At 42.6% G+C, this 12,845-nt stretch overlaps 1 protein-coding gene across 1 annotated transcript in view; it reads left to right on the plus strand.

The window, feature by feature from the left end:
- Positions 1–223: 223 nt before the first annotated feature.
- ITGA11 (integrin subunit alpha 11) overlaps positions 224–12,845 on the plus strand; it is a 153,222-nt gene continuing 140,600 nt past the window's right edge. Inside the window, exons 1-2 of the mRNA XM_042783262.1 lie at positions 224–248; positions 1,338–1,449. Coding sequence (XP_042639196.1) covers positions 224–248; positions 1,338–1,449 — 137 coding nt within the window. The remainder of the gene's footprint in view (positions 249–1,337; positions 1,450–12,845) is intronic.

The raw sequence follows: 12,845 nt of genomic DNA on the forward strand, positions 1-12,845 counted from the left end.
AAGGTGTGGCTTGGGTAGATCAGGAGGCCAGATGTGGCCTGGAAGTGCGTGGTGGAGGGAAGGAGTCACAGAGTAGGTGTCGGAGGTCTAGTTCCAATGCTGTTGCTAAGCCGTTGTGCACCCCTGGCTGAGCCTCAGCCTCTCTGGGGCTGCACCTGGGACTGCCAAGTGGAGATGATGCTTGCTCGCTCACCCACCATCCTGTGAGGAGAAATGATGGCGGATGGACGAGATCTGTAAACTCAGATGTGAGTTGTAGTTCTTGTGATTTGGCACAGAATGCCAAAAAGGGCAAAGCATTTGACTCAACCGAAGCTTCTCACCAGGTTGATGTGGTTAACTGACATGTGACTTAACCAAACAAGAAGATGCTTGGGCCAGGGTGACAGACAGGGTTATGGGACTTTCTCCCTCCTTTGCTCAGCTGCTCCAGCCAAGTAGCAGCCCCTGCTAAAGCCACATGTTGTTGTTATGTGCCATCAAGTCGGACTTGACTCATAGCGACCCCTCCTTGGGTTTCCGAGGCAGTATCACTACAGAAGTAGATTGCCCACTCTTCCTTCCGAGGAGTGGCTGGTGGGTTTCAACCGCCAGCCATCTGGTTAGCAGTCAAATGCCTTAGCTTTGCAAACTGGTTCCAAAGAAGACCATTACCAGCAGCCCCAGAGGTGGGAATCCAGTTCCCTGATTCTTTAGCAGGCAAAGAAGAGAGAGAGGGGTAGAGGGAGAGAGGAAGGAGAGGGGAGAGAAGGAGGAGAGAGGAGAGGAAAGAGAGAGAAAGGAAGAGGAAACAAATAGAAGCTGGAAGAGCAGAGTTGGAGGACAGCGAGATGAGGAAGAAGGAGGTCAATGCTTGGGACAAACGCTGAGCTATCAGGACAAAGGGACTTCTCCAGCCCTCCAGATTAAGGCAGGGCCAGAGAAGGGACTCAGGGGGCCTTGGGTCATAAGAAGGGCAAGAGCAGTGTCTCTCCTCCCAGAGGAGGGCTTCCCTAAGAATGCATGCTGTCACCATGGGTTTTTCCAGGTCAGGGGCTGTGGCTCTTCCATCTACTGTGGCTCCTTTAGAACATAGGCTGTCTCTCCCTCTGAGACCAGGAACTCTCTGGAGAAGGGACTGAGTTCCCCATTTATGCCTCCCTTATCAGATTGTGGGGTCCCCCAGGCAAGGACTATGTCACCTACCTCATATAGGAGCCCCCCAAGAATAGAGAAACAAACACGCCTACAACCAAGACCCTCTGAAGTAAGTGACCTGCAGGTAGGGCTTGGCATGATCCTGGGCCCATACTTCCACCCACGTGACCACCCTGTCTCTCCTTTCCTCCCCACCCCAGGGTTCACGGACACCTTCAACATGGACACCAGGAAGCCCCGAGTCATCACTGGCCCCAGGACTGCCTTTTTTGGCTACACAGTGCAGCAGCACGACATCAGTGGCAAGAAGTGGTGAGTGAGAGCTCCACCCCCACAGCCCTACACCATCCCACCCCTCAGCCCAGCAGCTGTCCAGACTGGCCCTCATATGCAGCGCCTCCCATTTCCAGTGACTTGACTATTGGTCCCAGCAGGTCAAGGCTGCACAAGAAGCCTTGAGCATTCACTTTCTCAGGCCCTCAACCTTCTCCTCTTGAAACGGGAATGAATGACCCCACATTCTCTGGGTCATGTGAGGGCACAGGCAGCAGGCACCCATGCACAATAGCTATCCCTTCTTCCTTTCTCAGGCCTCAGTGTCCTTGTCTCATCGATGGGGGCAGCATTGCCAGTCCTATCCACTTAAAGAGCTTTTAGGAGCTGTCTGAAGGGATGGGCATGAACGTGCTTATAAGTTAAAACACAGGCCATGGGGGAGCAAAGGGAAGGGAAAGTGAAATTGAATGGAGGGAGAGACCAGAAGGATCCTTGACTACCAGGGGTAGTCAAGGAATGGGAAGGATCCACCTTTGATTTTTTAAAAAATAACTTTATATTTACATATATATGTATATTTTGCATATCATAATTTGCCCCTTTCAAGTGTCCAATTGAATGAGATTTTAGTAAATTTACCAAGTTTTGAGAGTCTCCCCACATTTTCTTGCCCCAGTAAGACCCCTCATGCATATTTACTGTTAATCCCCAGTCCCCTCCCTCTGACTGGTTTTTCAGTGACACAAGGAAGGGCCTGCCTCCTTCCTGAGATGGATGGGATAGGCCTCTCTTGGTTCTTTTAGAAGCCCTTGAGGAACCAAGGAACCACATGAACACTGTCGATAAATGTCCTCTTTTTGATCTGGCCTCTGCCTGCCCTCGCCAACCTGTTCTCCTATTGCTCGCACCTCCTTTCCCTCAACACTCCAAATCAAATTATTTCCTTTTCCCTGCTCTCCAGGATTGCTTTACATAGCTATTCCCTCCTCCTGGGAGGCCTGTCCTAACCTCCCTACTCTTCTCATCCCACCACCCAGATCTGGCTAATTCTCTTTTATTCTTCCCCTACACTCTCTGTAAAGAGACGAATGCCTTACTTACCTTTCTAATGAGATATAATTTACACAGGAAAGTATAGACATCCTGAGTGTGCAGTTCAATGAACTCCTACATGCTACACCTATGTAATCACCACCCAGAATAAGAGATAGAACATTTTCAGCTTCCCAGAGGGTTCCTTTGTACCCCCACACTACTCAGTCAAGGTCCTCTCCAAAGGTAACCACTATTTCTGACATCTATCAGCACTGATTAATTTTGCCTGTTTTTGAAATTTATGTGTTCTTGTTAGGTGCTGTCAAGTTGGGTCCAACTCATAGTGACCCTATGTACAACAAAACAAAACACTACCTGGTCCTGTGCTATCCTCACAATCCTAGCTGTGCTTGAGCCCATCGTTGCAGCCACTGTGTCAATCCATCTTGTTGAGTGTGCTCCCCTTTTTCACTCGTTGTCTACTTTAGCAAGCATGGAATTCTGCTCCAGGGACTGGTCCCTTCTAACAATATGACCTAACTATGTAAGACGAAGTCTGGCCATTCTAGCTTCTAAGGAGCATTCCAGCTGCACAATGTTATTGTTGTTGTTAGGTGCTGTCTAGTCGTCTCTGACTCATAGTGACATTATGTACAACAGAACGAAACACTGCCCAGTCCTGTGCCAGCCGCCCTTCGTATAGATGGTATTATATAGTAGGTGCTCGTCTGTATCTGACTTCTTTCACTCAACCTTATGTCTGTGGGTTGGACCATGTTGTTGAATGTATTATTCTTTATGCTTTTTAATTGCTGAGTAGTATTCTATTGTATCAATACACATTTTCTTTATTCTTTCTATTGTTCATAAGTTGATTCTTATGTAGTCCCTGGGCACTGCTAACCAAAAGGTTACAAGTTTGCATCCACCCAAGGATGCCTTTGAAGAAAGGCCTAGCAATCTACTTCCCAAAATCCAGCCATTGAGTAGACCTTGGCACACATGGGGTCACTCTGAGTTGGAATCAACTTGATGGGCAACTAGGGAACTGCTGATGGATTTTCGTTTCCAGTTTGGGGCTATTTTGAATACACCTGCTATTACCATTTTTGTACATAGTCTTTGGTGGACATATGCACTCATCTTTCCTGGATATTGTCTTAGTCTCCAAGGGCTACCATAACAAAGTATCACAAAGTGAGTGACTTTAAAGAACAGAAAATTACTCTTTCACAGTTCTGGAGGCTAAAAGTCCAAATCAGGGTAGCAGTTGTGTCAATTCCTTCTGAGGACTTTGAGAGAAAAATTGTTCCATGTTTCTTTCCTACTTTCTGGTAGCTGCCAGCAATCCTTGTCATTCTTTTGTTGCTTATAGATGTATCTGCCTACATTTCCACATGGTATTTGTCTTCCCCCTGTGTGTGACCTTCTCTGTGTGTGTATTCTCTCCTTGTATAAGACACTACTCAGAGAGGATAAAGACTGAGACCCACCTTACTCCAGTATGACTTAACCAATAATGTCTTCAAAGAAAGGTCCTATTTCCCCAAACAAGGTCATATTTACAGGTCCAGGGGTTAGGACTTCAACATATCTTTTGAGGGGCACAATTCAATCCAGAATTGCTGCTCAATCCATAAAAGGTAGGTTTGTTGTTGTTGTTATTTGCTATCGAGTCGGACCCGACTCATAGCGACCCCTCCTTGGGTTTCCGAGGCAGTATCACTAGGAAGTAGATCGCCCAACCTTCCTTCCGAGGAGTGGCTGGTGGGTTTGAGAGCAGATGTATCTTTAGGTTCGGTAGTAATTGTGAAGAATTTTTTCCAAAGTGGTTTTGCCAGTGTTAGAGAATTCCAGTTGCCCCACATCTTCAATAACATTTGATATTATCAGTCTTTTTAAATTCTAACCTTATGGCAGGGTAAAGTGGTTTCTCATTGAGTTTAATTTGCATTTTTCTGATGACTAATGTTGTTGGGAAACTTTCTGTAAGTTTATTGCCCATTTTTATATTATCTTTCGTGAAGTGTCTGCTCAAGTCTTTTGCCCATATTTTAATTGCCTTTTTCTTTTTCAACTCTAGAATTAATATATATATATTCTATATGCAAATCCTTTGTCAGGTAGAAGTATTACAAATACAGTATCCTCTCCCAGTCTGTTTTGCCTTTTCATTCTCTTAATAGTGTCTTTTGATGAACAGAAGTTCAATTTTTCAATCATTTTTTTTATGGCTACTGTTTATTTGAAGCTCTGGTGGTGTAGTGCCTAAGGCATTTGACTGCTAACCAGAAGGCTGGTGGTTCAAACCCACCAGCCTCTCCTCGGAAGGAAGATTGGACAATCTACTTCCATAGTAATACCACCTTGGAAACCCGAGGAGGGGTTGCTATGAGTTGGATCCGACTCGGAAGTGTGTTGCTTAATTTCCAACCATTTGGAGATTTTTTAGTTATCTTTCTATTAATGGGTTCCAATTTAACTCCACAGTGGCCAGTGAATATGCTGTCAAGTTGGGTCCACTGTATAATTTAAGTCCATTGATATTTGTTAAGACTCCTTTTATGACCCAGTCTGTATTTACCCGGTGCATTTGAAAAGAATGTCTATTCTACAGTATTTCTACAGTCTAATTTGTAATACACACACACATACGCACAAACATATATATATATATACACACACACACATAATATGTATCAGTTAGGTCAATTTGGTTAATTGACTTAATTTGGTTGTTTAAATCTGCTACATTCTTACAGATTTTTTGTGTGCTCAGTCTATCAGTTTTTGAGAGAGATATATTAAAATCTCCAACTATCATTGAGAATTTGCCTATCTCTCCTTTTCTGTCAACTTTTGCTTTATATATTTTGAAGCTATGTTAATTAGACACACACAAATTTAGTACTATTATATATTATGTTGAATAGATCTGTTCATCATTATAAAATGTTCTTCTTTGTATTTCATAAGGAGCTCTGGGGGCGTAGTGGGTAAGAATTTGGCTGCTAACCAGGTCGTCAATGGTTCAAACCCACCAGCTGCTCCAATCTATTTTGGCAATCTATTTCCATGAAGATTTGCAGCCTTGGAAATCCAGTGGGGGTCACTAGGAGTTGGAATTTACTCTATGGCAGTGGGTTATATTTCACAGTGTTTCTTCCCGTTAAGTCTACTTTGTCTAATAATAATAATAATAATAATAATCTAAAAGCATGCCAGCTGTCTTTTGATTAGTTTTTGTGTGCTGTATATCTTTTTTCCATCCTTTTGCTTTCAGCCTTTCTGTAAAGTGTGTCTCTTTTAAGCAGCATATAGTGTTGTTGCTGTTGTTTTAATCCAGTTTGAAAATCCTTGCCTTTTAACTGGAAAATTACATTTAATGTAATAACTGATATAATTAGGTTGAAATCTACCATCTTGCTACATGTGTTCTATATGTTGCATCTTTTTTTTTTTTTTTCATTCCTTTATTTCTGCTAACTTTCTTTTGGATTATCCAAGCATTTTGTACTATTTCATTTTCTTTCTACTGTTAGTTTTTTTAGTCGTACCTCCTTTTATTAATATTTTAGTGTTTACTCTAGAAATCACAATATGCATTCTTGATTTATTATAATCTACTTTAAATAAGTACTTTTGCCACCACCTAAACAATACAAGATGCTTACAATAGTTTAAGGAGCTCTGGTAGCATAGTGCCTAAGGCATTTGACTGCTAACCAGAGGGCTGGCAGTTCAAACCCACCAGCCACTCCTCGGAAGGAAAGTTGGGCAATCTACTTCCGTAATGATATCGCTTTGGAAACCCAAGGAGGGGTCGCTATGAGTTGGGTCCAACTTGATGGCACATAACAACAACAACAATAGTTTAATTCCAGTTTAATTCCAATTCTGTTTTTCTGTGTTATTTTTACTACATATTTTACCTTTACATGTGGTGTAAATTCCACAATAAATTATTATTTATTGTTGTTGTTTTAAACTATCAATATTTATTTCTATTTATCCACTCAAAGGCCCTTTTAGTAGTCTTCATTTTTTCCTATATTTCTGTACCTTCATCTGAGGTAATTTTCCTTTAATCAGAGAACTCCGTTTAGTACTTCTTGTAGTGCAGGTCTGCTGAAAATGCTTCTGTTAGCTTTTGGAGTTGAGTTTTTGTTTGTTTGTTTATATCTGTTTGTTTGTGTAATATCTTTATTTTTGAAGTATATTTTCACAAGGTATAGAATATTAAGTTGGCAGTTTTTCTTTTAGCACTCTAGAATATCACTCTGTGACATTGTCATTATGTCATGAAGTTTTCTGGCTTTATAGTTTCTGTTGAGATGTCACCCTTAAGCTTTATTGTTGTATCTTTCAATGTAATATGTCATTTTCCTTTGGTTGCTTTCCAGTTTGTCTTCAACTTCAGTGTGACTATAATTTTCTTGAATGTAGTTTTCTTTGTAGTTGTTCTTCTTAGGGTTTTTTAAATTTCTTGAATATCTGGGGTGGTATCTTTCATCGGATTTGGAAATTCTCTACCTTTACTTTTTTTAATCTAACTTGTCTTATTTTTTCTCTCCTTTACTTCTTAGACTCTAATTGAGTATATGTTGGGTCTTTTCATTATGTTCCTCATATCTCTGCTCTGTTTTTTATTTCATTTTTTCTCTCTCTGTGCTTCAATTTAGACATTTCCTATTGATCTTTCTTCAAGTTCATTAATACAGTTTTCTGCTGTATCCAGTATTGAGTTAAACCCATTCAGTATATTCTAACTACAGATAGTTTATTTTGTAGTTCCTGTTTCCATTTGATTTTCTTATATAAATTCCAATTCTCTGTTAAAATGATGGATAAATTTCTCCATCTTTTACTCTTTTTTTCTAAATAAATCATACTTATTTTGAAGTCCATGTTGACTAACTCCAATATTTGAATCATCTCTGAATCTGTTTCTACTGACTATTTTATCTCATGGTTGTCAGCCACTTCTTCCTGATTCTTTGACTGTTTAGTCATTTTTTATGCTATGCTGAACATGGTGGATGATACATTTTATAGGCTGTATGTTATGTTATTTTCCTCTAAAGAATGCTAAATTTTGTTTTTATAAGCAGTTAAATTGCTGGTATCACCTAAATTTTATCAGTGCTTGGTGTCTTAGTTATCTAGTGCTGATATAGCAGAAATACCACAAGTGAAAGGCTTTAGCAAATTTAGAAACTTTTTCTCTCACAATTTAGAAAGCTAGAAGTCTGATTCAGAATGCTAGCTCTAGGGGAAGGCTTTTTCTCTTTGTTGGCCCACAGTTTAGGAGGAAGGTCCTAATCTATTCTCAACATCTGTGGGCCTGGCACATGGGGATCCTTGGGGATCTCTATGTCTCTTGGTCTTCCCTGGGTCTAGGAGCTTCTCAGCACAGGGACTCTGGGTCCAAAGGATGCACTCCGCTCCTTGCTCTTCCTTCTTAGTAGTAATAGGTCCCTTTCTCTCTACTAGCTTTTCTCTTCTTTTATCACTCGTAAGATAAAAGGTGATACAGGCCTAACCCCAGGGAAACTCCCCTTACATCACATCAGGACTGTGACCAAGCTGTTCCTCAACAGCGTGGTTTATCACATCAGATCACATCATGGGGGGGGGTCATTACATAACTGACAAATTATATCATTACATGACTACCAAACCACTGAGAATCGTGATCCAGCCAAGTTGACACATATTTCGGGAGGACACAATTCAATCCACAACATTTGTTTTTTGCCTTGGTTAGGGCAAGTCTAATCTCGTTTTGCCATTACTCCCAAAGTGTGGTCCTTATTCATAGAGGAGAGATATTCCAGGGTCTCAACTGAAAGCCCAGCATATTCACTAAAGTCTCTCCCTTCTTTCTGGGCATGAACCCCAACATCTCCCTAGCATGGGGCAGCCTCTAAAATCTCTGATCCCAGTGCCTATTCTCTGATAGATCTTCTGGAGCTTCATATTCTACATGCATGGCTCAGGAGTCAATCAAAGACCTGAAGGGCATTTTTAGCAGATTTGGGGGCTCTTTCTCTGTGGCTCTTTCTTTTCTGGTACCCTGACTCCCCCCTCCTCAGATCCTAGCCAGCTTTGCAGCCCCAACTGCAATCATTTTTTTCCTGTACTCAGCAAGACTGGCACTCCTTGTGTGGACTCTATTTCCCTGTGCTGCAAGGAGGACAATGTCCTCAGAGAGAAATCTCCAGTGAATGTGGTGGCCAGCCCTGTGGATCCCTTTTCTCAAGGATTGAGTTCTTCATTAGTTTCAGTGCTTGAGAGAAGTTGTTTGCTATATTTTGTCCAGCTTTTCTTGCTGTTTACAGCTGGAGTTGAAAATCCTCATTCATACTCTATCAACTTGGATATCCCTTTCTCTGTGAGACTCTCTGAGTATCTTTCCCATCACTAAACTAGCTGTCCCCATAGAATTCTGTATTTCTATTTGCATACCAATTTGTTAAGCTGTATAGTAATTGCCTGTTTCATTATCTTCTTCCTAAAATCAAGGTTATAATCTGTGGCATTTAGTAAATGCTCAAAATAATATACTTTGAAAGACTGAATGAATGTCTGGAACCGCTCTTAACCAACCCAGACATAATATGCACAACATCCATGTTCTTCACATGGTAAGAATGCTTAAGATTGAGTTGAATTGATTTTTCCCAGATAACATTTATTTTAACCAACATTTGTTTATTAAGCATCTGTTAAAAAAAACTTTACCTGATTCTGCAAAATGTTGGTACAAGTATGACATGGTTTCCTTCTCAAGTAACTCACAGACCATTTGGGGGAGGCAACACTAGTTTCTTTGAAATAATTAAAAAGTGATACAAAACAAAGTGTAGTATTATATTGATTACATTCATCTTTGTGAGGCCTCTTTCTCTATGAAGCTTTTCTGAATCCTTCTTCTAGTCTAATTACCCGCCCTGAGCCTTCTCTCCAATGGCACATATCACTTTCTACTTTGAGTTGGAGTCACTTAGGCCCATAACCCATCTATTCTATTGACAACCATCTCCCAACAGCCTGAGAGCATTCCCCACAGAATGTTGCTCATAGTAAAAGCCAACTAGGGTTGAAAAGGAGAAATCCCTGTGCCTGGAGTCTGTGGGAGGATTTCATAGAATGAGGAATTTGAACAGAGTCTTGAAGGGTGGGCTTAGACAAACAGAGAGGTATGATAGAACCAACTCCAAGTCACTTTCACTGATCTCAGTGCAGCCAGGAGCACTGTGGGAGAGAGCTGGTGCTGCAGAATCACACTCATTACGGCCACGTGACCTGAGCATGCTTACTGCCACAATTGGGCTGAAAGGAACAAACAGAGAAAGAGACTCTGGAGCTCCAGGGAGTCAGGGAGCATATGCAGAAGGGACAGGGGCACACTAGACCTTTCAGGAATCCCTGTCCCCACTTGCATGGACTTCATAGCATATCCTACTTGATTTCATCACCTTCCAGCTCCCTGCCCCAGCCTCCATTTTCCCTGAACTGCAGGCAGCTTTCCAAGAATCTTATTCAGACATAGGGCCCTGTGGATGTTGATTATGGGAAATGAGAGATTGATGCCAATGTTATTTGGATCCCACTGGCTATTATTCACGACCATAGTGATGCATATTGATTCAGCTCCTTGCTAGGAGGCACCTCAATGGTACACAAGCAAGGATTTGAAGTCCAAAGACTCACCACTTGTGGGAAGACCCTTGGAGAAGCTCTCTCACCCTCCCTCAACTTCTGTTTGCTCAGGTGCAGGATGAGGATGAACTAATCTACCTCAGAGTGCTATGCAAAAACAAATAATACACAAAATGTGGGCGTGTTCTGAAATCAGTAAAGTGGGAAGCAGAGGACTGAGTCACTTGCAGGCAGCTAAGGCTGAAATTAGGCATTGGGAGATGTGTTTAAAAGGCTTCCTCTGACCCAGGCTCTTCCACTTCTCAGCCATTCATGGCTTCCAGCCCTGGCCGAACTCTCGTACCTTGGTCAGCATCTCCTGAGCTTTTGGTGAGGCCAGGGAATCTGTGTTTTTAAAGAGCTCCCAAGAGAATCTAGCAGGAAGACTGGGACCTCCTAAGCATCCTCATCCATTTAAGATAAAAGGTAGAGTGATGCCAGTGAGAAGAGCATTACCTTCCACCCCACCCTACCCCCAAATCCATGTTCCATTGCCCCAGAGAAGGACCCACCACTGTCTTGCATCACAGGCACCCATAGATTGGGCCCCTATTTACCATATTGTGAACTTTGTGAACAAAAAGCACACATGGACCCTGGTGTAAATGGCTGGAGGATGGATAGAGAGGCCTAGGGGGACTGCTACTCTATTTTCTTAACCCTTCACCTTCTGTCCACTGCATCGCCATCTGAGAAATCCAACTGAGCAAAGCTGACTCTATGCTGATGCGTCAGACATCTTGAACGGTTTTCCACATGTCTCGGTTTGAGCAACAATAACAACTCTCACAGACACACAAAAAGGAAAAGAGAAAACAAATTCCTCTTGGGCTGAGTGCTCTCTGCCCCTGTTTTTTCAGCCCCTGTGTATTTTCAGAGAAATTTAATCCACATGACTTGAATGCATTTACACTGAAACCATTAAATGAGTTTGTCTTTTAAGGCCATTTGATGTTCCCGAAGCTCCAGCATAGGATCTGCAGAGGGCCTCTTGGAGCCTTTGGTTCCCTGTGGCAGGAAGCCTCCTGGTGCTGAGAGAAAACAGAGCAGGGCCTCATGAGTTTCTAGTTTGTCACTGAAGCTCTCATCTTTGAAGGGGGAAGAAGCATCAGCTCTCAGCAAGGCTTTGCATTTCTCCTATGCAGGTGCCCCCATGTGCAGGGGAAATGGGGACATTGGAAGCCCAGAGGTGGTGGGGGATGGGTCTGGAGATGGCACTGAGCAAAGAGAGAGGGGGCTACTTTTATAACAATCTTCCCTTAAGTTCCGTCAAAGGCACTGACAGCCCCCAGTCAATGCCAAGAGGGGGACCCCTTTAAGATTCAATGGATTTTGAGAACAGGAGGCCATGTTAAACTCCCTGACATTCAAGTCCAGGGGCATGAGCATCTTGTAAGGGGAGTAGAATTGTCCCTGTTTTACAGGAGAGGCAACTGAGACTCAAAGAGATGACGTAATTAGAAAGCATTAAAGCCAGGCCTAGAGCCCAGATCTGTCCATTCCCCCTGCCTCGAGGTACAGAAGCACCCCCATCCCTGAGGCTGGCCAGGAATCAGCAGTCTTTTCCCTGACCACCCTGGTTGCACCATGCACCTTCCTGGCTAGCCTGTGGGCCCTTGAGAGCCAAGGCTGTGCTGTCTAGTTCACCACTAGATCCCAGGGCTTAGCACTTAGCAGATTCCCATAAATACTAGTGGGAAGAAAGAGTGCCGAACCCAGTGGGAAAGAAAAGGCTATGTTCACAGAACCCCAATCCCACATGATAAGTACCAAGAGAAAGGACCAGGAGAGTTCACATGAGGGAGAATTCATTTCCAATTTGGCAGGACTGGGCAACAAAGGAATCAGAAAAGTGTTATAGAGGAGGTGGCTTTCAGATGTGCAAGGAATGGACATGGGTGAGAAGGTATAACAGATGGAGGGAACAGCATGGGTAAGAACATAGAAGTGGAAAAGAAGAGGCTGTGTTCCTAGTTCACTGGTCTGATAGAGCCTGGTGGAACCACTGAGACTATGGCCCTAGCTGCCCTTCAGGTCTGGAATTGAACACACACCTGTGGCTTCCAGACAAACAAAAGACAAGCATATGAGTTGAACATTTACCTGAGGTAGATACACTCCTTGGAAAGAACAATCGTGGGAGAAAGAAGAGCTGTTTATGCACAGGGAGACAGCTCAGGGGGCAGGAGTGCATGGAGGGATGGACACAGAAAGCAGTAACTATCGGGAGCTGTTGCATTGTGGGAAATTGCAGTCAATGTCATGAGACAAAGTGTATGTGAACTGTTGTATGGAAAGGAAATTTGCTCTGTAAACTTTTACTCAAATCACAATTGAAAAAAAAAAAAAAAAAAGGCTGTGTTTAGAGAAGGGCATAGTTCCACAAGGCTGGAAGAGACAGTGAAGAAACTATAGACATGAGATTTGCCCTAAAGAAGTGAGAGCCATGACAGGAACAGATATGTGCACACCCATGTTCATCGCAGCACTATTTACAATAGCCAAGAGATGGAAACAACCTAGACGTCCATCAACTGAGGAATGGATAACCAAACTATGGTACATACACACAATGGAATACTATGCAATGCTAAAGAGTAATGTAGAATCTGTAAAACACCGCATAACATGGATGAACTTGGAGGACATTATGCTGAGTGAAATAAGTCAATCACAAAAGGACAAATATTGTA

Source organism: Orycteropus afer, unplaced genomic scaffold (genome assembly GCF_000298275.1).
Source record: "Orycteropus afer afer isolate SDZICR_OR568_19922 unplaced genomic scaffold, OryAfe1.0 scaffold00015, whole genome shotgun sequence".
NCBI classification, from domain to species: Eukaryota; Metazoa; Chordata; class Mammalia; order Tubulidentata; family Orycteropodidae; genus Orycteropus; species Orycteropus afer.